The 26,335-nt window shown below is 46.3% G+C and overlaps 1 protein-coding gene across 1 annotated transcript in view; it reads right to left on the bottom strand.

Annotated features, from left to right (window-relative positions):
- Positions 1-26,335, bottom strand: part of LOC133134947 (dedicator of cytokinesis protein 4-like) — a 127,080-nt gene that overhangs the window by 80,214 nt on the left and 20,531 nt on the right. Inside the window, 5 exon segments of the mRNA XM_061251578.1 lie at positions 1,214-1,362; positions 2,303-2,399; positions 3,456-3,511; positions 3,828-3,868; positions 7,379-7,462. Of these exon segments, the coding sequence (XP_061107562.1) occupies positions 1,214-1,362; positions 2,303-2,399; positions 3,456-3,511; positions 3,828-3,868; positions 7,379-7,462 (427 nt within the window).

The raw sequence follows: 26,335 nt of genomic DNA, 5'->3' as shown, positions 1-26,335 counted from the left end.
AAATACAAACAGCACTGTAGGCAGCCCCGCGTAAACTGGGCCACAACGTTAACTCTGAAAGCACCAAGTACAAATACACATGCACATATACACACAAACACACATGCGCACATACACACACACGCACGCACATACACACAAACACGCAGACATACACACAAACACACACATGCACATGCACATACAAACACACATGCGCATATACACACACACGCGCACACATACACACAAACACACATGCGCACATACACACACACGCACGCAAATACACACAAACACACACACACGCACACATACACACAAACACACACATGCACATGCACATACAAACACACATGCGCACATACACACACACGCACACACCTGGCCATGGTAACCTTACAGTCCTGCATCTACAGTACGTACGAAGGAAGCCAATCAAGATGGGGACCAAACACAATCCTTCACCAAGGGTTGCGTCTTTCAGCAATGGGCTATATATACATACATGGCATCTGAAACTCACGTATTTCCTCCTATCTGCCTTCCAGCAGGAATGACCCACTGCCGCGGCGTGAGCCAATTACAAACCCTGCCCGCGCGGACACGTCCAACCACAATGGCGGTACTGTGACCTCACACCTGTTCCATTCATGCGCAGAGCGTGAATGAGTGTGTGTGTATACGCACTTGTGTGTGTGTGTGTGTGTGTGTGTGTGTGTGTGTGTGTGGGTGGGCTGCGGGGGGGTGAATCTGGCGGGCGGGGGAATCGGTAGCCGTAGTAACACTTCCAGCAGGGGTACGGCAGAAGCCAGCGACATGGAGGCTTCTGGGAAATTAACACACGCAACACGCCAAGGGCCAGTGCAGGGACACAGAGAATTTTCAGCTTTTGAGTGGGCCTCTCTCTTTTCTTCTCTCACTCACTCACTCACTTATTCACTCACTCACTTATTCACCTATTCACTTGCTTGATCACTCACTCACTCATTTCATCGCTCTCACATATTGTACAATCATTCATTTTCTGACTCCATCTCCCCATCTTTCTCTCCCCCTCACTCTCACCCCCTCCCTCACTCCCCCTTTCTCTCACTCCCCCTCCTTCTCTCTCTCTCCCTCTCTCTCACTCCCCCTCCCTCTCTCTCTCCCTCTCTCTCTCTCTCTCTTCCCCCTCTCTCTCCCTCTCTCTCTCTCTTCCCCCTCTCTCCCCCTCCCTCTCTCTCTCACTCACTCATTGCCCCAGTCCAGCCGGGCGGTGATGTGCTGTTTGACGTCCTTCATGCGGTCGTGGGTCAGGTGACCCACAAGCACCTGTCTCCTGAGGTCCAGGATCTCGTTCATCACGTGCCAGAGCCGGTGGAACAGGTCGCCCTCACTCTTCTGCAGAGAGAACGCAATGTCATATAGTACCATAGAGAGAGAGAACACAATCTGTGACAGTACCATAGAGAACACAATGTCATGAAGTACCACAGAGAGAGAGAACGCAATGACAAACAGTACGATAGATAGAGAACGCAATGTCATAAAGTACCATAGAGAAAGAGAGAACGAAATGCCAAACAGTACCATAGAGAGAGAGAAGGCAATGTCAAACAGTACCATAGAGAGAGAAGGCAATGTCATAAAGTACCATAGAGAAAGAGAGAACGCAATCTGTCACAGTACCATAGAGAGAGAGAAGGCAATGTCGTAAAGTACCATAGAGAGAGAACGCAATGTCATAACATACCATAGAGAGAGAGAGAGAGAGAGAGAGAGAGAGAACACAATGTCATAAAGTACCATAGAGAAAGAGAGAACACACTCTGACACAGTACCATAGAGAGAGAGAACACAATGTCAGAAAGCACCATAGACAGAGGGAGAACACAATCTGTCACTCTACCATATAGAGAGAGAATGCAATGTCAGAAAGTACCATAGAAAGCAGGAGAAAACACTCTGTCACAGTCCCATAGAGAGAGGGATAAAATGCAATGTTTTTCAGGACACGGGTGAGAATGTGAAAGAAGGCACAGAAATGACTCGGCGTTGATACAGATTTTAAATATCTGCATTAAAAATGTAAATAATAGGACAGTTTCTCTGTTTTTAATGTTTTTATGGTATAATGTTTTTATTTCATGCGTGTGCATGTATGTGTGCGAGTGTGTGTGTGCGTGTAAGTGTGCGTGTGCATTTTTGTGTGCGTGCGTGCGTGCGTGCGTGTGTGAGTGTGTGAGTGTGTGAGAGTGTTTGTGTGTGTGTGTGTGTGTGTGTGTGTGTGTATGCGTATGTGTGCGTGCATGCGTGCACGCGTGTGCAGATCAGTGTTTACCACATAAAGCTGCTTCCACAGCGTGCCCCAGTCTCTCAGGGTCGATGTCATCTCCGTGATGACAGAGTCTTCAGTGGGAATAACGGTCTCAAACTGCCTGCAGGCCCAATAACAAACATCACCACCTGTTTTCACCCCCCCGAGAGCCCCAGAAACAGCACTACAATAAATATCACCGCAAAAATAAACCGGGATTAACCACAGAGAGGACAGCCTGCTCACTCTTCTCTATGGTATTTCACAGCAGCAGGCATTATGCACTCTTAAACACCAGAAGGGCCTACGTTTAGATTTAGCATATATTTATCATTGTGTGATGAACCCTTAGCACTAAGCTGAACCTAAATCATTTCTGGATTCGAAACAAGTTTTAAAACCACCGAGCGCTTAATGTGAAAAGAACTAGAGTTCGTTAAACATGCTCACGGTGGGGGTTTTTTTTCCACCCCAGCTGGAAACTTGCCTGGATTGACGTGAACAGGTTATAAATTAAGCCAGGTCTCAAGCCATTAAGCCATCAGGAAGATCTTTGGTATTTTATTGGAAAGGAATCATGATTCTAAACGGCCTTTTTTTGTTTCTTAGATGCCTACGTATATTTTTGTGAATGCTGGGATATGTGATCGATTCACATTATATTGATATATTTGAATGGTATTTGCTGAAGTTATTTGCCACTGTTTCTTTAAGACCTGCAGGCACTGTCTGAGTGATGGACAGGCTATAGGGCTCATTTTCATTCACACTGAAGAAAGCCTTACAGTTTTTGTTCCAAGCACTCTAAAATAAAAAGTATAATTATTGAGACTTTAAGACATACTCTTAGGTGTGTGGTGCCTCTTTTTCTTCAAAATGTTATTTGAGTGAATGTGCCCCTGGGTATCATTTCCCTGTAAAAACCTCATTTAACATCATCTAAAGAAGACCATTCTGCGCGGCGGACATTGTTCCTCCTGAAGTAATTTTTCTGTCCTTCAGCAACGAGGAATTAAAATGTCAGACACGGAATCTCCAGCCTCATTCGACTTGACAGCGAAATCGAACCGCGCCGGTGATCAGAGGAAACAAACGCATCGCGCAGGCCAGGGTCGTGACCCGGCGGAGGGTAATCAGAGAGTTCTGTCATAATCTCCGGACACGGCGCATCACTAACCCCTTGTTCCTGATATGTGCATTTTTCAAGTGAACGTAACTCGATGGGAAGATACCCTGTGGGAAAGACAAGAGACAAACACTCTCACCATTATGCCATTAACCACTGTACCAATCTGCAAGGCGCAGCGGTGAACGCAGCACGTTTTACATCTAGACAGGTCAGGCTGTTTGGGTGTGTGCGCGTACGTGCGCGTGAGTGTATGCGCGCGTGTGCGTATGTGTGTGTGTTTGTGCGCGCACAAAGCAATCTGAAAGGGCTAAAACATGAGCAATGCAGACTGCGCCCCCATCTAAAATTGGCTAAAAAGAAATCTAAAACAACTGAAAGCGCATAGAAACATAAAATGATCCAAAAAGACCACACACCCACCTTAGCATTAGGATTCTTGAGAATAAATCCCCTGTACCACCCTGCAGAGGGAAAGGAAACATTTCACTGCACATACGCTCTCTGCCTCCATTCCAGGACACGTATTTAGCAGACGGTTATATCCAAAGCAACATGCAACATACAGTGAGGGAATACCAAAAGGTCATTAGAAGAACAGAGCCGCTTGGATAAGGTACAACTCATATGAGTTATCAGTAGCCTACAGCCATGAACATTAAGTCTAGTTCACAGGGTGCAGTAAATATCAGGCCAAGCCAGTAAGTATGGCATGTCAGAGTACAACCGTGGCATGATACAATAGGATTCGGCAAACAACTATCACACCAAGATGGAATGTGACAGTGCAAGATGAAAATACCAAGGTTGAACAAGAGAGGGCTGGAATATTGAGACACAACTGACAGTGATACAGGAGTGGTCACAGGAGTTATCCTACAGAGGAGGAATGTAAGACGCTCTAATGGTTCCCCTAATGTCTTCCCTCTAGAACATCCTCACTGCACTTCTCATGACAAGCCTAAGGGATGAAAAGATTATGCACATATTATTATAGATTCTGCTAAAATAATGAAAGCTAAATTCGCCGCCCAAATGATTTTACTGGCATTGCAGCAATAAATGTGAATAATAAAACCAAGAAGAAGAAGGAGATCAATTTTTATCAACACATTTTATATAATAATGATAATTTTTTTTATTGTTATTATTATTATGTATTACTTTTTTATGCCTGATCAGTACCCGTGAGATCTGCCTCCATTGGCAGCTTGGCACAGGAAGAAAATAACCGTAATTCTGTTTTTTTCGGTTCCCTGTTTAAAGTTAGACGGCAGTAAAAGACCCGATTAAACCCACAGAACGACCCGGCAGCAAAAGCCTGCATCACCCGCAGCCTGCATTCACCCGCAGCGAAAGCAAAAGGCGAGATGTCAAAACATCTTTAATTCAGCACGGCAGACATGGCATTAGGCTGTGGTGTTCGCTCGGAGGTCGCCGAACACAGGCGCAGAAACAAACGGCCTTTAATGCGAGGAGCTGCTTCCATCAGCAGCTCAACACGCTAGCGACGCTAAACGCTAGTGCTCAACTAGCCTTCGCTCACTGCACGGTCAAATGAGAATGCTCTTGTGGAATACTGCTTAACATTAACAACAACATGTTAGGGACTTAGAAGACTTATATTGTTTTGCATGCAGTCAATTTGCAGTTGAATATTTACTGCGGTAATCCTGGGGCAGCACCCGCCCTAAAACAGCAGTTGGGTCCCAGTTGTGAAATTAATCCGCCTGCCCAGTCCTCTAACCTTGCTGAGCTGCCACTTCACGTAAAAAATCTCCAAAAACTAAAACCTAAAAACCTAAATGTTATGGGGAATATTAACCCATCAACTCCCAGTTGAACTTGTGTTATAATCGCAAACATGATAAAATGAGTAAGCCAAGCATATCAAACAAAACCACGTTGACAGTCTGTCACGTTCTTAAGTCAAACAGACTGGGTTGCACGCAGTTTTTCAGCTGATTTAAATATTTTATATTTCGTTGCGCATTCACACCAAGTTGTGCTGGACCACACTGTGTCACAGGAATGGGGGATTATGGGACTTTTTTCCAGGAAAGACAAAGCTCCTTGGCGACAAGTTTAAACTGTCCACATGCTTGCATCACAGAAACTCATAGAATCCCGCACAGCATGACATCACACTTGCTTGGTGACATCACACGATGAGAAATCTGTCAGATGTAACACTTGGGCCCATATGCTAACCAAAGTTCTGCCACATGCTTTTCATTTTTAAATTCAAGAATTTCAAATGTCATATAATCTGCCAGAAAGCTCAGTCTTCATGTGTTCACAGCACCATTACTTCCACTCATAAAAAACAAGCTGATGCTTTACTTAAATTTACCAAAGGACATATTTCTAGACATATTCCTAGTGAAAATGAGGGGTTTTCATTGGTGCAGGGTCTTTTAGCATCCCACAATTTTAACCATCAACTGATTCACTCACAGGTTCTGCCTGACCCCAATCAATGCATATTATACAAAGAATATACAAATGTGTAATGTATGTTCTTCAGAGCAGGGAGCTATATATCAGGTAATGATGTGCGTAGGTAGATCCGTATGCAGGTAGTACACCGCCAATAAACACATCACCACAGCATGCAGACTTCCTATCTCTCTATATACATACACTTTAAGCGATTCTGATTATGATCATGTTTTTTACCATCACCATTCTGATTCTCATCAGCGGTGAACCCTTTGGCGTGCAGCGGGTTAAGTGGAGCGCAGTGGCGCCCGGAGAATAACAGGAAGTGGAAACGCGCGCAAGCGAGGGGTTCTTCAGAGCGACCCTGCAGAGGAAACAGGACATCCTCCAGAAACCGAGCCCTCCGCATGAAAACGGACCCCCCAGCCCCGAGGGCAGGAACAAGCCGTTTCTGAGCTGCAGGTGTAGGTGTGAAATAAAGGCGCCAAAAGTGCCGAAAAAGGTAGCAATGCTTGTCGCATGGGCGGTACCCGAAAATACAATTGTACCCCCAGCCAGCAACATATTGGGTCTTTATTTGCTTGGAACATGCACTCATTTGTACCCAAAGAGAACGTTACCATACTGTCAGGGTACATTTGGGAAATCTGATCCTTGAAGCACAGAAATGTTCCTCCACTGTGACTGTATTTCTGAGAGTTTACGTGTGTCACTCGAAGCAGGATCCAGCTTCTCATGAACGCAGGACTGATTACCTCATTATTATTATGTATCTGTTATTATGAGGACACATAATTACACATAACTATAAATAATAAATGCATATGCATAATTACGCTTAAGTTAGTAACCAAACTGTTTCACTGTTTGTAAGACTGCACGACTGTAAAACTGATCTAACAATTCCTGCTGGTGAAGCCCCATGATAAACTTAATACTTAATACAAACTCTAATTACAACTTTGGTAAAGACACAGTCATTGATATTATCTGTTGTTTTTAACACTGTAAGTCACGTATGCTGCACAAAATGGCTATCAACACTGTGCCTCAAAAAAAAGCCAACAAAAAAATCTGAGCTAAAATGAGAAATCTCGAATTGCTCAATGTGTTGTGCAGCTGACGTTGTGAGGAAACGTGCAAGTGCAAAGCAGAGAAAAAAAACCTTCACTGCCCTCAGAACACCTCCTACATACTCTCCATTTCAGCATCACTATCCTGAGATAAGCCATCATGTATCAGACAGTGGCATTTAGCTTAAAAAAAAAAAAAAACATTCAAAAACTCTCAAAGTTCATCTATTATGGACACTGCTGTTGAAAGTATGCCCTGCTGAAAACAACAGCTCAAGCCAGGTTTTGAAACAGCTGGTAGCTGGTTGACCAGTTCAGACTAGCTCCAAAATTAATGGTTTGACCCGCTCAAACTGTGTTCTGAAACAGCTGGTAGCCGGTCGTTTCGAGCTGGTCTTAGCTGGATTTTACACCAGGGATTTTACACCAGATTTGTACGGTAAGAATAAGAGGAGTTACCTTCACATTTCTCCAGTATCTGCACCGTATCCCCGATCTCCAGCGGCAAGCCATGCTGAACAGTCCCCCGAAAACTGGCCAGCACTGCAAGACAAAACAAAGCACACCTGTAATCCTCCGCAAAGGTGAATTTACAGAACTCCAATGCGAGTGAGCAGGGCCCTGACCGCCACTGAGGACAACAAGGTCATGCCCATTGGCCCAAGGCCAATATTTCATTTCATTCTTTCACAAGAACATCAGCTGCAATTCATTTAGGAGGAGAATGAATGGTCCAAACTTTAATATTCTCTCAAATATTAAGCCTAATCTACAGGCATAAATACATATCATAATATTATCAGTTAAATGACTCAACTGAAAGGGAAAAAGACCATACCCCAGCCTAACACCTCCTGGCCCCTGCCCCAACTCCACCTCACCCCAGTCCAAGTCTCTTTTTCATCATTCAACATTCTCAACATCTGTGTTTTTCAGGATCTGGTCACAGCCCAGCCTGTGAGCATCTCACTGCCCTGTTTAGGTTTATTCTAAGTTTGATTTTACGATCATTAATGTCATACATAGAGATTTAAGCTCTGCACTGATGTAAGATTACACAGAGGAAATCTTGGCCATTTCGGAAAGGCCACAGGAAGTGTGGAACAGCTGGACGGTAAGAAGCCTATTGGAGCTGGAGAATAAGAGCTTCCATTTCCTGTTCTGCAGATGCCCTGAAAGCATCGTTCAAAATTCCTCCCAGAATGCAACACTCACGCTCACTTCATGGCTATTTCTGGCTTGCGTATGAGAATGAGAGTATGAGTACGAGAATGGAAGTGGTTTCTCTCTTTTTTACCATTTGCACAGGGCAGGGAAACTCCAGTGCAACCGAAAAGCTTTAGCACGTTCATTAGATTTGTTTGCGGCATTACAGTGGGTTGCTAAAACACGGCACTAAGCTCTAATCTCTCCAGTAATCGGGGTAAGGAAACAGCGGTGGAGACGGTGCCGCGCTAACATGGGCGTACAGATGACACAGTGACCCAGAACCATATGATTCCCCAAGCCCATCTGTCCATGTGTCACTCTGAGCCGTGTCAGGGAGGAACACCGATGAAATCAGGCACATTCCGCATAATGATGTCACAATACTGATTTAATGTCGCAATACTGATTTAACCCTTTAAGGCATTAAGAGGACACAAACTGCGATTAGAATTTTCTCAAGTGAACAATCTAATGCTAATTCTGATGTAACAATCACTTCTGGTATATCTGAAAGCAGTGGAGTTCTGGAACAAATTTTGAAGAAAATTTTTAATTTTTTTTAATTTTTTATTGACTAGGGTTAAAACTGATCCCGTTCATATATTTGATTTACTTTTTCATTTCACCTCTTAATACATGAATAAAAAAAAATGTCCAGTGTGTGGAACGAGTTTAGCTGCTTCAATGGGAAAAGATTTCAGCTTGAATTTAATTTCTTCCATGAAAAAATATCTCCCTGGCAACACGCTTGTGTGTTTGCTAACATAAGTGGAACACTCCCAAAGGTACTGGCACTCGAAAGGTGTCAATAGGTACTTGATTTGCTTTCTTCTCGAGAAGAGAGATTCACACAAATACCATACCGCATACACATGCTTGCACACAAACACACACCCAAATACAAGGATGTACACAGTACATACACCTGTACACAAACACACATGCAGGCACACAAACGCGTACACACACACTTATTTTAGCTGAAACTTTTATCCAAAGCGACTTACAGTTGATTAGACTAAGCAGGACAATCTCCCCGTAAAGGGTTAAGGGCCTTGCTCAAGGGCCCAACAGCTGAGCGGATATGCTTACCTTGGCTACACCAGGGCTTAAACCACCAACCTTCTGGGTATCAGTCATGTACATCAGCCACTAGGCTACATGCTGCCCACATGTATGCACACATGCACACACACACGCACGCACGCACGCACGCACGCGCACACACACACGCACACACACACGCTGTTCAATTCCATCCAGCCTGACCGGGCTAACCCAGCACCCACAACCGCAGCCAGTGAGCACACCACACACGGCAGATATTCCCCTCTCCATAATCCACGATCCCAGGCCCTTAAACTCTGCCCCGTAGGCCTAATCCCCGAGCTCGGTGGCGGCAGAGTGAGAGTAGGCAGAGGGGTAGATTAGCTCACTGTACGGAAAGACATTTGTGAAGATTACGGCGGGTTTAAGCGGCGCTGGAGACGGAGCGGAGCCGGGGCAGGCTCAGATGGCGTACAGTAAGCCTCTTACAGCGGGGGGGGGCGTGAGGGCCGCGCAGACCGGCCATGCAAACACGCCCCGTCTCCATGGAAATGCAGCACGTGGAAGCGTTTAAATCATAAACAAATTCCTCATTCCAATTAGGGCAGTGAATAATGATGAGGACGCAACAATACATTATTGGCATTTATACATACCTTATAATACATTATACAGCTGCATCTAAATCTGAATCTAATGAGGAATGAGAGAAAACTTACTTTGTTTGCCTGTTTTTCTGCGCTATTTTCTTATTAATAACCAAGAGAATTGGCAGAAGATGTGCTCTTTGAAAGTTTTAAATGAACAATAGGTTTGAAACCCTAATCAAAGATGCAAAGTCTGCTATTAACCTACAGCCTACTAGAAGACCAAAATGAAAAATACTGAAATAAAAACACTACAAACAGAATTCTTTGGCTGCAAACACACAGATGCACACATATACAAAAACACACACAATGGCAAAAATAATGATACATCAACGTCTATGGAACTTTCCAGGTTGTTGAAAAACAGTCCGGCTACGTATTTAACCGAAGGGCAGAAGGTGTTTCACCTGTACTGCAGACAGCCCTTCTCTCATTCTTACTGTGACAGACAATGAAAGCAATGACACTCAGCTGCAATAATACCCATGCATTATTCATAACCTCATCAGCATGCAAATTCCTCCATCTTCATAGGAGGTCGGTGGACCCTGCTGCCAAATAAATATGAATTATTTATGCTGGGCGGGGGGTGTTATGAAGTCAAACTCGACATGTTACAAAACATACAGAGTTTTATGGGACAGAGAATACGGGAATACCGCTATGTTTGAAGTAGTCATTTTCCAAACAATTAAACAATTACTTAGCGATAAGTGATATTTCTGAGGTGGTTAGACAGTGCAGGTTCCTGATCACGATGTTCACACAGAGGACTTCCAATTTGCATTCGATCCATATCCATCTAAATATGGTTATGCTTATTAATGATAACTGTGTACACACACAGAGACTGGCAACAATAAGTATAATGTATACCTATTGATGGGTGATGAAATACCATTGTGTAGCTATATGATGTAAGATATATGCCATATGTATATGACATGTCTAACTTCATAAAATAAATGCTATGTTTGAAATTAAAAGCACTTGCTGGGAACATCAAGTCTTCACAGGAACTGAATTGCCCCCCCCCACCCCACACACACACAATCAGTTAAGTGGACTTGCATTTGATGGCTTTACAGGGAAAATACACAAAACCCTAATAACTAGGACCAGGTCCCCCTGGACCTGCAACTGGACCACTGTTACTGTACTTTTCTACTATCGACCAATACAGCATCAAATTGACAAACAACATGATTCTGCAGGGGACTCTTTTACTCTCGACGACGCGGAATGGGAGTTTGTGAGTGGTCATTAATACATGCTATGGACATAAACCGATGGCCTTAATGCAAGCGCTAACATTAGCCTGCACACACTATGGGCTTTCTCAAAAAAGCAGAACGATTTTTTCTGTTGCTATCATTAACACTCCCGCTTGTTTTGTCTGTTGCTAAGGAAATGTTGGCACTCTGTGCCAGCAGAGGAAGAGAGCCACAATGGAGGCACAAGACAAAGAGGGAGGCTTTATCTTAGGTTAAAGAGGGCCGTGTATCCTCAATGTCCATATCTTTGTGCTTAGATATTTAGCAGACGCTCTTATCCAGAGCTACCTTTTCTCCTTTTATACAGCTCGATATTTACTCAGACAACTCCTACACATTACTCTCGGGAACAATGGCCAGCGTCTCACCTAGGAAGTGAACCAGCAACCCCTTCAGCTACTGGCCCAGTTTCCGAGCCGTTTGACCAGCGGTCCTCACTCCCGGTCCTGGAGAGCCACAGCCGGGGGGGTGTGCTGGCTTTTCGTTTTCTCATTAATATCAGCGACCGTTTCAGACCCAAGAAACCCAGGCGAGGTACGTTAACTGTCTAATTAACTGCTTTAATCGATCAATTAAGTGCTGAGTAACAACGAAAGCCAGCACACCCTGCGGCTCTCAGGGACCAGGAGTGAGGACCACTGAGTTAGACTATCTTGCTACATTACATTTATTTTGCAGATGCTTTTATCCAAAGCGACATACAATAAGTGCATACCAACAGTCTGAGTAACTAAAGAGCACAGCTTGGATAAGGTGCAATTTGCATAAAGGGCCAGTTGTCTACAGCCATGAAAATCATATCTAGTTCACATGGTAGAGTCACTAGGTACGGTGTGTAAGACGAGAAGCAAGGCATGACACAATAGATATGGTAAACAAAGATATAAAACATCAAGATTGATATAAATAACCTAGAATAACATGGCTAGATGAAGAGGCTACAATGTACAGTATGAAAAACTTCCATTCTACACTTCTGCTCCCTGTGTTGTTTAACCTTATTTAGCCAACACTTTTATCCAAAGTGACTTAGAGTCGTTTACACTTAGCAGGGGACAATCCCCCCTGGAGCAATGTGGGGTTAAGGGCCTTGCTCAAGGGCCCAACAGCTGTGTGGATCTTATCATTTCTAAATGAAATGAGAATTAATGTTGAGCTTCCACAGATACTGGATTCTGGATTCTGGACCTCCTGCATATTTTCGCTCAGACCCTTGGAAATCCCTGCTTTAGAAATATAAATATTTACAAAGCTTAGGCCAAATGACTTCAAGGATCATACATGATATGACATGCCAAAGAACAATCGTAGCTAGGCAGAAATGCCTAGCAACTACACGGCAGCGTTATGTCAGTCAGAAGTGCGAAGATTTCACCGGAACTATTTTTGCACAATAAAATTCAGCTATTAAATAACACCGGAAAATACTGCAGTATCACTTAAACTCAGAGGATTAAGACTGATTAGCCATCTAACAAAGACCAGCTCCTTCTGCAGACTCTGGCAGTGGGGAATAGAGGCATGGAACCATTACAAAGCTGAACTGTTGACTTTATGGAGAATCACATCAACCAGTCAGTTCAACTGTGCTCCATTCATTCATTTTAATATCTAACTGAGCTGGTTTGCTTCGCAATTATCCACACTATCAAACCCTGCACACTTTTACACCCATTTCATGCGGCCGGTCAAGTGGCAGAACCCATTACTTACAAATATGAAAGCCCTAAAACGCATTCGTCCCTCCTGGGAATCTAAACAAATAGCACCTGCAGACCTCCATCTATGAGTGGGAAGTGAGAACGGTCTCATTTTGCACCATGTCAATCATTAGGAACAGGCTCAGGACAAACACAGTACCTTCCCACTTCAAACACACATTCGGAAATTAGTTCCACAGGTAAATTCCACACTAATATCAAAAGTATCTGTTTGTGGTACAGCCTTCCAGGTCATGTAGTAGATGGAGACCCTTGGGGTGTTGGTGTCCTGGTTGGACGCAGCGCTGGAACCTCGCTCCACAGCAGGGGGGTAAAATGGCAGGCCCAGGAGGGCAGAACAGCCTATTCTCATCATTACATATTCATATGTTCACATGCAGATTCAGACGATCCGGCCATTGAGACGTGCAACGTTGCGTCTTAACAGAGCGCCTGTCCCAGCTGTCTTTTACGTAGCGCAGATTCACAAAGTACCGATGGACTTGGGCAGAAAGCTCATTTAGCAGCTTGATTGATGGAGGTAGGACTCACCCCTCGACTGGCATTGTGCTCCCACAATGCACTGCAGCGACGCCTGGGCTCGACTGGCAGAGACCTTACCCACAATGCAATCACCGCGGCCCACAGCACAGATGAACTCAATCTATCCCCGCTGAATGAAGGGCTGGCGGCCTGCTCAGCGCCTTGGAAAAAACAGCTGGCCCGCTTACACCTCTCTTTCAATCACACGCTCTTAAGAGGGATTGTGGATCCTGACAATACGCCCAGGAAGAGACCGTGCTTTTTTCAGGCAGCCATTAATCATTAAAGCACAATATTGAGTTTTTTCTTTTCTTTTTTTAAGAAAAAAAGAATAGGTTCAACTGCTAAAAAGCCTGCAGGCTTTTTTTTTTTTCTTCTTCCTTACATCTCTGCAATATGGGATCCTGTTCCCGAAGTCTGATGGTATCACCACTGGCAAACAGCAGCGGCAACCACCGCACCCAGACCTGAACTCTGACCTCTGACCTCTGGCCGGTTCTCCATGTCACTTAGCCCTAACCCTGACGGCAGTGCCGTAAGGCGCACTGGAAAGACGTCGTAATTATTTGACACGGAGCAAAACATCTCTGATTGAGTAAATATTGCAAAGAAAAATATTGATTTCAAGAGTACAACAGAGCTTTGGCATTTTTTCTACAGTATGTCTGTGCAAAATAGTTTTATTCGATACTTGATACAATCTTCCATTTTATATTTTTGACACAAATGTGGTCCTATAGTAGAGTATCTCCAGGCAACATAGCCGTGACTTCTTCCCGATGGGCAAACTACCTCCACGCCACATCACATCTACCTCCCAGAGAAAGAGCACAACCTCCCGGGCATCACTCTGCTGTCAGGGGCTCTTCTGAGCTAAAGGGCCACAGAGAGCCGTGCTCAGCGCCAACTCCAAGCTCCACAAATATTTCATTAGAACATATTCATTATCGACTGCACCACTGAATCCGGCAGTCCTACCTTTCGGCCCCGGAATGCTTGCTGGGAAACGGACAGGATCTTCAGGACTGTTTAAAATGCACACCTCCGAGGTGTTTGATCGACAGCCAGAAGAAGCCCCGGCCAGGCCAGCTGGAAAACCCACAATAACCCTCGGCACATCCACGAACTGAAACTGTGCTGAAACAGAGCGAGCTATGGAAAAGTTTCTACAAGCACACCATGCCACAATCAGAGGAGCAGCGGCCTAGCTTTTCACAACATGTTAAAACTGTTACAGCGCTGATTGGGAAATGATGCCGTTTCCACACCTGGGCCTCCTTTTATCCCCTCTGCTCACATCAGTCACGCACTCCACCACCGCGCCGGCCTGCGCATGTCGATAACAACCCCTGTCGCGGCTGATATACAGCCAATATTAATGAAATTAATTAAAACTTATTAATACGCATTACATAAACAGCCTATGGATACGCACTATCCCTCCCTGACACATGTTACACACTTCAGTTTTCCGCACATATCCCCAAATTAGTGCGGCGTGCATAATTTAAAACCATGTGGCGTTGCGGTCCGTACGATTTTAGGCAAACTGAATAAAAGAAGCTCAAATAAAATCAGGAAATCCTCCAACGCGTTACCTTCCCATAGTCGTAAATCAGACCGAATGTGGGCCTACTACGAGCAGGGAAAGAAGGGCAGTGTTTTAAGTGGGCCAGCACTCACCTGTACGCTGTAGCAGCACTTCTACGCTTTGCTCTTTGGAGTACTGTGACTTTTTTGTGCGTGCCAGCACTTATTTTAAACTCCCAATCCTCTCTCCTGTCCCCGGCCTCTCCCCAGTAACAGACTGCTGGAGTCTGTGGCAGTACCAGTGCTTGAAGTGGGCTGGAAAAGCAATACGCTATACGAGCACTTCCACGCTTAGTCAGAGTACCGACACTTATTTTATTACACTTAAAGTGCTGGAAGAGGGGAATACAAGATACCCTGCTGATTCAGTAGAGAAAATCATATTCAATTAATGTAAAATTACCTGTTAATGTGGGCCCAAGTGCCTCTCTCTCTGAAGCCAAAATGCTAATCTGTTGTTGGGATCTCTCTCAGGAAGGGCACCAAGGTCACGGTTGTGAAGCGTTTCCGCAGTGAACCTGCCAGGCCTGGGCCAAATGTGCAATTGTTTTGGATTCACTTTTCTGTGCTCGATTGATCAATGAAGAGGACCAGAAGGCGGGGTCTGTATTTCAATCTGAAACAATTACGCATTCGACCCAGGTCTGGAACCTGGCCACCTCCCAGAAGAACATCACCCCTGTAGCCCCCGGAGATGATGTGATCTTGTAGAATTTACTCATTTTTTTCTCTTCAAAGACAGCGGGATAGTCTGCCCTTGTTTCATGTTTTTTTGCGCAACTTGGGAGGACAGCAGAAAGGGTGACAGACGGGGTCGAGGGCGGGTCGGGGGCTGGTCGGTCGGTCGGTCGGGAGGGTGGTTGGGGATACACGATTAAAATGATAATTCTGTAATTTTGTAAGCTGTATTACCCGTTGTTATGAATAAAAAAATAATTGTTCACAAAAAAAAGAGAGGGTGACAGACAGAGAAGGGACCGTCGCAGCGAGTGATCGAACCCGTGGCCGTGTGGGGGGGTTATGGCTGGACAGCCACCCCCCTGGTATCCCACAATCCAACTGTCAGCAGATAGAGGTCTCTGGAACTCCTCCAGCATACGCCGCTGAGCTGTGACATCACCGCGGGAGCGAGACACGCCAGCCAGCCAGCCAGCCAGCGCACGCGAGCACCGTCACGCTTACTTACCTCCCTTCTGCAAACTCCGTATCTCCGAATGACCCTCCAGGGACCGCGTTACCAGAGCTGAACGCTGCGTGCACAACACAAATCGCTTCGTATATTCCTCTGGATGGCGGTTCGTTACGAACGTGTAACACTTTTTACTGTCAGGTTCCGTGGCTGCGGTTATATTTTCACTGCCAGCGAGACTCAAAACTCTTCAGAGGACAGCGAGTAGCGTCTTTAGATGTCCGTAGCGCTGTTACCGCACTGGCTGTGAATTTGGCTGCGAGGCCGGTACTCAGGGAGGTCAGAGGGAACTCAAAAGCACAGGGCGCTCTGACCCCCTCTCTAAGATGGACAGTTTCAGCGGACAGCCAGCTACCACATTTCCTGAACTCATTTCCTTGCATTCGCATTCCAGGAGCACTTCTCGGAACCGCACTCATCCTCAGGCATCCTCCGCCAGCACACTCTCAGAAATAAAGGAATGAAAAGTGCCTAAAAGGGTACAAATGCTTGTCGCTGAGGCGATACCCTATAGGTACAAACAATTTCTACCTTTTTTGCTTGGAAAAATGTACTCACTTGAACCCAAAGAGAACATTACCGTTCTTTCATTTGAACACTTTTGGAGATTTGATCCTTGCACAGAAAAGTACCTCCACTTTATTTCTGAGAGCGCAGGGAACCCGGCGGGGTACGAGAGCGCTACGGGAGCGAGCGAGAGCGGACGAGAGCGGGCGGGAGCGCGAGTGGGAGGTTAAACTCGGGCTGCATCTGCCCCTTTGTTCCACACAAAAAACCCAGAGCCACTTCCACCCTCGCGTGCGGCGCTCGGAATCTAATTAGCTCTTCTCCCGCTCCCCGATCTTCCCAACGCGCCTCCGTGTGGGAGGTGTGATTTATTACGGCCCCGCAAGAGAACGGCACTCCGAATTTAACCACCGAGCGGTCCCGGGGTCACAGAAATAACAGTAAGAGAGAGAGAGAGAGAGAGAGGGGTGGCGCTTTTATTGTAGGAAATACAGGGAAAATAAAGGTGACAACACGCTACAGTGTCAGGCTGGAGCTCCCACACTTTTAACCGGAGTGTGGATCGCCACAGAAACACGGTGGGGAAAGTTTAGCAGCTGCCTTAAAACACACGGAGCCGCGCTGCGCCGTAACCCGCGGCGACGGACCGCTGGGGCCGCGGAATCTTCCGGAACATTTCCATATTTCCCTAATTGAGAACGCAGGTGCCTCGGAATCCCGCTGGCAGCCCACCGTTTCGGCACACCTAAGATGGAGGCTAAAATTGAACACTGCATTAACATCATAAAGCATCTGTCTCGTGCATCTTTAAAGGCCCCATGTTGTGGAAAAGGACATTTCCCTTGCTATGCGGATTATAAATGAGTTGCTAGGTGCTATAAAAACTCTGTGAAGGTATCAAAATTCAGAGGTGCCCACATAAATCCACACAAAAAGAAACTGCATTTAAACAAGCCGTTTGGACTTCCAAAACATTCTTCAGCATGGCCCACCTTATTCCCAGCTCTTGGTACAGACGTCATTCAATTCACTGCGGAGCTAACTAGGCAATCAGAATAGATTTTAATTTATATTAATTAGCCTTAAATACTAAAGTCACTAAAACAGCCTGTGAGGTGCGGCAGAATGGACATTTAAAACTGGACAAAGATTGGTTTCGGTACTTAAAACCACACAAACATCTTCTTATGGATATCAGGACCAAAAATAAACCACTTGTGTACAATATGGGACCTGTAATATGTTTTATTTTAAGTCTGCACAGTAAGAAACTGAAGCTTTTGTAATGTCAGGCAGCCATACTGACTTGGCACTCTGTGAAGTCCGTGGCACTGACTGAAGTGGAGCAATAAAAGCAGCATTCGTACGCCTCAGAAGCGCTGAGCTTAAAAACTGCCTTTGGTGTCAGGCAGCAGAAAGGTGTGTGTGAGGCGTGTGAGGTTTTTTTTGCCTTCGCAAAACCCACAAACTCATCCATATTCAGAGCCTGGCCCCCACGGCCCCCCGGCCCCCCCGTTCCCTTCAGTCTTTGAAAGGCTGAGGAGGAGAAAAGCAGACGCAGTGTGTCCCGTTGTCCTTTCCCGCGGCGTGTTTCGGCTCGCCCGGCGACGTCCCCCTGGCGAAGGACAGGGGCTCTCCGGCGGTAACGGCGCGGGCGCTAACGGCGCGGGCGCTAACGACGGGGGACGCGCGAATGCGGTGCGAGACGAAAGGGGAGCGTTACAGCGCCGCCAGCGTTCGGCACCGCGCTAACGAGCGCACCTTGTCACTTCTGAACCAGGGGGACACTCGCAGCTAAAGGTTGTGTGCCAAAGAACACCCCCCTCTCCCAGAATAAATGTATACGCCTGGAGCTATGACTCACCCGGGAGCAGACAAGAGGCTCGTAAAACCACAACGAGACACTCAGAGACTGACGTCTGGCAACAGTTGCTGGAGGATACGGTGGTGAAAATGATGATGTCAGTGCAGAACGGGAGGGAAGGTAGGCGGGTGGGGGGGTGGACTTCTGTCTGGGATGCTGGGATGTCACCTCGGTAAGAGATGAGATCGCATCTTACACATCTTACACACTTGGAATATAATACGGATTTGACTGAAAAGCCCACCGGCTACGATTCAGAATGATTCAGAATCTCTAGCCAGGCTGAACAAGAGGCGCACTTGACATGAAGTGTGTCATGAATGTATGAATGCAATGCAGTGCAGCTACTGGAAATAAGAGTACATTCTCCACTTTTTCGCTTTCTTTGTTCTCTTTCTTTTCTCTTTTCTTTCTCTTTTGTTTTCTTACATTTCCTAAAATTGGAACTCTCTGAGCCGTGACGCCGAACGTCTCAGGTGTGACAGATGTCGAACGCGACCACACTTCGTTACAAAATCCACTGAACCACGAAGACCATATGTTCGCTTTTGGTCACGAAATGTAAGTTAAAAAAAAGTTTTGTAGACACGACCAATCTCTACAGATCCCCTGCCTTTATTCGCCTCGCATTCCCAGTCAAACAGCAGATGTCCTGCTCAACAGACTGGCTTTATAGCAGGTAACGGCCGACACGCAGAGCCCTGGGCTATCTCTCTAGCACCATTTTATCCTATCTCTGGGATCTTCTGGATGGAAATATTAACGGTAATAACTAAATTAATTCTGAACAATGGAGCTGTAGAACAGGGTTGACCCCCATCTGAACACAGTCACCCTCAGGCCAAAAGTTCTTCAGCAGCTGGGATATAACAGTTTTCATTTTTTCATTGACCTTTTTAAGCCAATACCTGTCCTTGAGAACAGGTAACGAGCAAACAATTAAGTGGCTGCTAATGGGCTTTGTTGTTTGTGGGAAATGTAGTTGCTAATGCGAATGGTAAATGTCGTTGTTAACGTGCACTGGGTAATGTAGTTTTTAATGTGCACAGGAAATGTAGTCATTAGTAAAAAGCGCAGGAAACAACAGCTGTTATTTGTGCAGGCAGGAAAGGCATTTGTCGATGCACAGAAGAAGAGGTCTTAATTTGCACAGGAAACACACTCAGTGTCACCGTGGAGATCGCACACGCAGAGCTGCGCAGTCAGGCTGAGTCCGTTTGCTGCGTCTGCAGCCTCACCAACCTCACCCGGTCGGGATTGGCCCCGGCTTTCCGAACTCATTCAACTGACGCCCACTGTTGTGAGGATCAAGGATACCCATACGACCCCCGAAAACAAGACCACAGTGGTGGAAGTAAGGGAGACATTACTGTTAATCCGGTTGTGTAGGTGGGGGGGGGGGGGGGGGGCTGTGTTGTGATGGTGGGGGGGGTTGTGCCTTGGGGGGGGACTGTGACTGTGACACAGTCCAGGCCGGGAGGCACATTTCTCCCGGCCCTGAAGGCAGAGATGATCCACAGCAGTATTCCTGGCCTCTCCCCAACCCCATCCGCAGGGCTGTAAACACGTCCGGGATTATCCTCATTAGAGCAGGTTTTTTCACTGTTATTATTATTTATATAGAGAAAGTTGGCCGGGGAATGCAGAATAGGGGAGAAGAGAGTGAGTGTGCTGTGCAAGCCGGCTGGCAGGCCGAGAGGCGGAGTCTCTGGAGAGGCAGAGGAAAAGCGGGGCGCTTCCTCAGCATGCCGGTGGGGTGGCTAACGGGCTGCCGGAACGCCGCGCTCCGGTTTCGGGCCGAACCTCGAGGCGGAAAGGGCGGGGTGGTGATGCCATGCGGGTGGGGAAGGGGGTCGAGTTTGGGTTCAGCAACCGGGTCAGAGCGACACTCAGGTCAGATACGAGTCACTCGGCCGCACAGTCTCATAAACACGGCTACAGTCACCTCTCCTTCCCCTCTCTCTTTCTCCCTCCCTCTCTCTGTCTTTCCCATTCCCTGTCTCTCGCGCTTTCTCTCTCCTGATCACCTGGTCTCTGTCTTCTATTCAATTCAGTTCAATTCAATAATGCTTTATTGGCATGACTATATATAACAATATTGCCGAAGCAATTCACAATTAAACAATGAAAAATAACACATAAGACATAATTAATGCAGTAAATTGGATAATAACAATTATAACAATAATAATAATAATAAATTAACAAGTAAGCAAATAAATAACCACAACCTATAGACCTCTCTCTTTCTCCCTCTCTCTCCCTCTCTTTCCCCCTCTCCATCGCCCTCTCTCCATCTCCCTCCCCCTCTCCTTCTCTCCCTCTCTCCATCTCTCTCTCCCTCTCTCCCTCCCCCTCTCCCTCTCCCTCTCTGTCTGAGGACACCTCCACAATAGAAGCTTTAAGAAGCACTGGGGCAGCACATATCCTGCCTGCGTCTGCAGAATTAATTAAGTTCTCGTAAGTACTCCCCCCCCAAAAAAAAAACCCTCACATACACACACCCTCGTGCACACACACACACACGCAAATATAGACATGCACGCGCACACACACACACACACACACACACACACACACAAAAACAATGTGAAGGGCAGACTAACAGAAAAAGTTAGCCTTGGATAGCGCTCCTCACAATGGCAGCTCACCCATACAAATCGGCTGCCAGGCAGCGGTAACTGTGGCTAGCTCCGTAGACCCACTACGTCAAAACTGATTTAGAGGAAGAGCTGAACAGATACTGTAAGGCTCAATCAGGTGTAAGATCACAAGAACAAGCGAGCGTTCTTCATCTAAACGAGACAGCTGGCTGTAAATTAAACACTTTCGCATGGATAGCCGAGGCACTTTTACGGGTTTTTAATTTGTTATTTTTATGGAAGACTATCCTGTCCCGTTTCCCCATCCTTATGGAAATTAATATATTGAAATAGGTACGCATAGCAGTACAATTGTGGATTTTACAATTCACCAAGCAGTTTTAGCCAAAATGACATACAGAATTTAACATGGCGAGAAAAGCACCTGATTTCATTGGTGACATACGCAACACTCAAATCACTGCCGTCAAAGCATGCCTCCAGACGTCTCCTGTTCCTCAAACCCCATCTTCAGCCCCTGAGAAAACAGGGGGTGCCATCTAATACAGTAAATCTTCTGGTCCCTAAAGGTACACTTGCAAAATGAGGCTCCACCAGTTAAGCGTGGCAGTCCACAAATTAAAAACACATGTGAGTGTATACTAGCATTTGGTTGGTACAGTGCCATGTGCTCACGAGCGAAGTTGACAAGCGTGGTTTGGGAGGGCGGAAGATTTAAGGGATTAGACCAGAGCTCTGATATTTATGTGTCCTTCGTGTGCTTTGTAGACCATGTCCACTGCAGGCAGAAGAAGAGCAGATGTTGCAGTGATGGTCTGATGAGCAGGTTTCTGCGGAGACTGAACTCCAGGCTCCCGGGTAAAGTGAGGTGATTCTCCGTCCCTTTTCAGGTGTGGTGGTGACAGCTCTTCACTCCCTGCAGTGTCCTGACAGCTTTCAGGTTTAATGTTACAGCTCCTCAGACAGCCACTTGTAACCATCTGGCAAAACGCTTGTCCAAAGCTTGGCAATATGTTTCACCACAGACGGCTGTGCGGTTTCTTTTTTTTCCCCCAGATGGAGTAAGGAAAAGCAGAATTGTGGGGTGGGAGATAGCGTGTGGATTTTAAAACATCCAGGGGCAGCCGGTAGCCTAGTGGCTAAGGTACATGACTGGGACCCGGAAGCTTGTTGGTTCAAGCCCCGGTGTCTCCACGATAAGATCTGCACAGCAGTTGGGCCCTTCAGGCCCCTAACCCAGCATTGCCGCAGGGAAGATTGTCCTCCGCTTAGTCTAATCAAGTGTAAGTTGCTTTGGATAAAAGAGTCTTCTAAATAACAAATTATTTATTCATATTCTTTTCCCCCTTTGTTCGGCCATAGACCACCGCCCCTGTCACCTATGTCTACAGCTCACTTGCACCCAGTGAACAGGAAATGAGAGTATTTCTGGAGCAAGCACAGCACCATGACCGGAGACGGGCCTGGTACAGCTACACGGGCGGCGTTTTCTCTCTGACGTCTCCATATGCGCTATTTCTGAGACTGATACATAAAGAGAATGACTGCATCCTGAGTTGTGTCATCAGTGTCCCAGGGCTCTATGACTAATAAAGTTTATTCAAAATCTGAGGTAAATTGCCTTGCCACTAGCTATTGGAAAAACGAATAATAAAAATACACTGGGAGGGGTATTTACCAGTATGCTGAATATAGGAACATGCTCTTTGAAGGGTTACAGTCCCATGCAGTACCTGACCTTGGGAAATCCCTGCACTTTTAGGTTCCTTAATTCGTGACTGAGGTCAATTAGCCCGCGGTGCAGATTGGTGATTTGCAGAAGACTTCTGCCCACTCGTGGGTATCAGGGAGCAGGTGACAAATTCTCCCCACCTTCTGTAAACGGCACCCAAAGATGCAGCTTCAAACCTATCAAACCCTACAGGACCAAACCAGCACCAGAATCACCCATCAAACCCTACAGGACCAAACCAGCACCAGAATCACCCATCAAACCCTACAGGACCAAACCAGCACCAGAATCACCCATCAAACCCTACAGGACCAAACCAGCACCAGAATCACCCATCAAACCCTACAGGACCAAACCAGCACCAGAATCACCCATCAAACCCTACAGGACCAAACCAGCACCAGAATCACCCATCAAACCCTACAGGACCAAACCAGCACCAGAATCACCCATCAAACCCTACAGGACCAAACCAGCACCAGAATCACCCATCAAACCCTACAGGACCAAACCAGCACCAGAATCGCCCATCAAACCCTACAGGACCAAACCAGCACCAGAATCACCCATCAAACCCTACAGGACCAAACCAGCACCAGAATCACCCATCAAACCCTAGAGGACCCAACCAGCACCAGAATCACCCATCAAACCCTACAGGACCAAACCAGCACCAGAATCACCCATCAAACCCTACAGGACCAAACCAGCACCAGAATCACCCATCAAACCCTACAGGCTGCAGTCATTGTTATCTATTGACATACTATTGACATCCATTATGATAAAGCAGCTAAATCAGGTGTTACTTCTTTCCTTCACACACTATTAGGTGAGGTAATTCTGCTGGTTGCCATTCTTGTCTCACTGTCTATCAACCTGAAAATGAACAGCAAGCTTAAGTGTTTCATAAAAAAAGTAGACGGAATCAAGTGAACAGTCTCATAAAAAGCATAATTTATTGTCGTACTTTAAAAAAAAAAGACAACCAGTTGTCTCTCTTTATCTCATCAACGGAGGGTAATACACCCAGCCTAAGAGAGACAGAAGAGCACACCCTCACTGGGTGTGTAAAGCGCTGAGACTAATCTGGGCGGATGCATAACTCCCTGGGGACCCAGAAGGCCCCTGAGAGACAGAATGGCAGCGTGGCTGAGATGCCTCCTGTGCGGCAGGGAGCTTGTTCCTCTGTCAGGGACACCCTGCCCATCCTGCGGCCTCTTAGCACTTCAATGTCAGGGGCTTCAGGGAAGGGTCGCCAGATGTCCAGTGTTTTAAAGGTACAATAGCTCATTTTGAACTTCTAACAGTCAAGAGAGGAATTGCAGCAACAAATAAACAAACCCTCAAACCACAACACTGTTTATCACCCCTCCCCCTTCTCTGTGAATGCGCCGACCTTCGGTTAAAGGCACAATCTTAGTCAGTGCGTGGTCCCTGCCAGATAATGTAATGTCCAGTTTGACTAATTGGTGGGAAAAAAAAATGTGCCAGTAATTCGTAATGAATTACCACGTCAATGACTCCCCAGGTCCCATTTTGGTTCCATGGTTCCACTGGTTCCATTTTGGTTGCATTGGTTCCCAGATCCATCGGATGGGAGCGTGGCGGCCTCAACAGCGCTAGCCCCCGCAGGGAAACACGGCCCTCATCCCCCCCGCCGGCTCCTCACAGAGTCAGCAGCTCAGCTCAGGGACAGAGGAGACTCAGACTCGTATTAATTAGGCTCCCGCGGAACTCCAGGCGCCATTACCCATAAGGCTTTCTGTCCGCACGGAGGTTATTACCGCCGTCAGACTCCGCAACAATTACCGCTATTTATCAGGCCAAGTGGGGCACTGGGAGGAACACACCAGGGTATTAAAGACACAATCGCATGTTTAAAAAGAAACAATATTTTATAATTGCTGTTATGATGTGCATGTCTATTGCAAGATAACGAAGCAAGAATTAAAAATACTATCGCCATGGTGAAGGTGAAAATGAAGGGGGGGGGCAGGGGTGAGGCCAAAGAACCAATGGAAAGTCAGAAAGTCAGAGAAGCTTTTTTTCGCTGCTACTTCTGACATGGCAGCTAACGCCAGTGAATCAAAGTGGTGGAGCGGAGATGCATTATTCATGCCTGCGCCCATACAGGACAAATCAATAAAGAAGCGCAATTAATGGAGTCAAAAAAAAAAAGTGCCCCAGTTTCGTCCATTAACTGGGCCAGTGGCAACCGTTCACACCACTCTGTGACTGCTCGCCATTTCTGAAACTAAATCAGCGCAGAAGCCGAGGAGAAATAAAACCAACCGCGCACACAAGGAGATTAAGTGAGATCCACTTTAATTATTTACAGTTCTCCAGCCCGGCGTTATTCTGTGGGGAATACCGGATGAATAAAAGGCATTGTGCTCCCTCCGTTACGGATACCCCAGAGGTGCTGTAAGGCACAAGTTTAAATGAGCTGCCTTCTCCACTCCCGCTAAACAAACAAGCTCTTAAAACTACACGCGCACGCATTCCTGCTCCGAGCGGGAAGAGCCAGGAAGTTTTTTCCGAGAAGAAAATGTAGCAATTGACCTTTTACATCCGCCTTTCTTTTCCTGTGTATCCTTCATGCAGTCCTGCGGATTTAAGGGTCTCGCCCCAACACCCCACGAACGGTGTTGGGGCGGGGCTGGAAGAGTCATTACTCATGGTGTTGAACACATTTTTTCCTGACCTGGAAATGTTCACCTGCACCACAGTCAGGATCTCTACGCTCATTCCCTCTGTGCGATGCTAAAGGAACGCAGCTCGTGTGGGGCAGCCTGTAGCCTAGTGGTTAAGGTACATGACTGGGTTCCGGAGGGTGGGTGGTTCAAGCCCCGGAGTAGCCACAATAAGATCTGCACAGCTGTTGGGCCCTTGAGCAAGGCCCCGAACCCAGCACTGCTCCTGGGGGGGGATTGTCCCCTGCTTCGTCTAATCAACTGCATGCAAGTTGTTTTGGATAAAAGCGTCAGCTAAATAACAACCTATGTATTATTATTTATTATAACTTGAGCACAATAAGCTGTCCATATTCAGAGTGGAAAATAACTTACATTTACATTGTACAAGAACGAGTACAATTTTGCACACAGCATACATTTATACATTTACTGATGCAGGTGAGGCAAAGCCGAGCTCTGCTCATGCATACAGAGGCTGTGTCCCTTTTGGGAATTGAGCCTGCAACCTCTGATTAAGAGCAGTTCCCTAACCGTTCCCTTCGGCAGTGTACAACCTATAATTGCATTTCACCTTCATGCCTTTCATTTAGAATAACCGCTCCCTACCGATTTCAGCGCTGCCCAAAACACAACAGGACACATCTGATCTGTTCAGCCATTCTCCAGGGCTTGTGTTTTTCCCAGTGTGTCTAACTGACCTCAGATCAGCTAAAAATACATCTGATCTGTTCAGTCCTTCTCCAGGGCTTGTGTTTTTACCAGTGTGTCTAACTGACCTCAGGTCAGCTAAAAACACATCTGATCTGTTC

The sequence above is a fragment of the Conger conger genome, chromosome 8 (assembly GCF_963514075.1).
Source record: "Conger conger chromosome 8, fConCon1.1, whole genome shotgun sequence".
NCBI classification, from domain to species: domain Eukaryota; kingdom Metazoa; phylum Chordata; class Actinopteri; order Anguilliformes; family Congridae; genus Conger; species Conger conger.
Note: the sequence above shows the minus strand (reverse complement) of the source record. Positions and strands in the feature narration are given on the sequence as shown.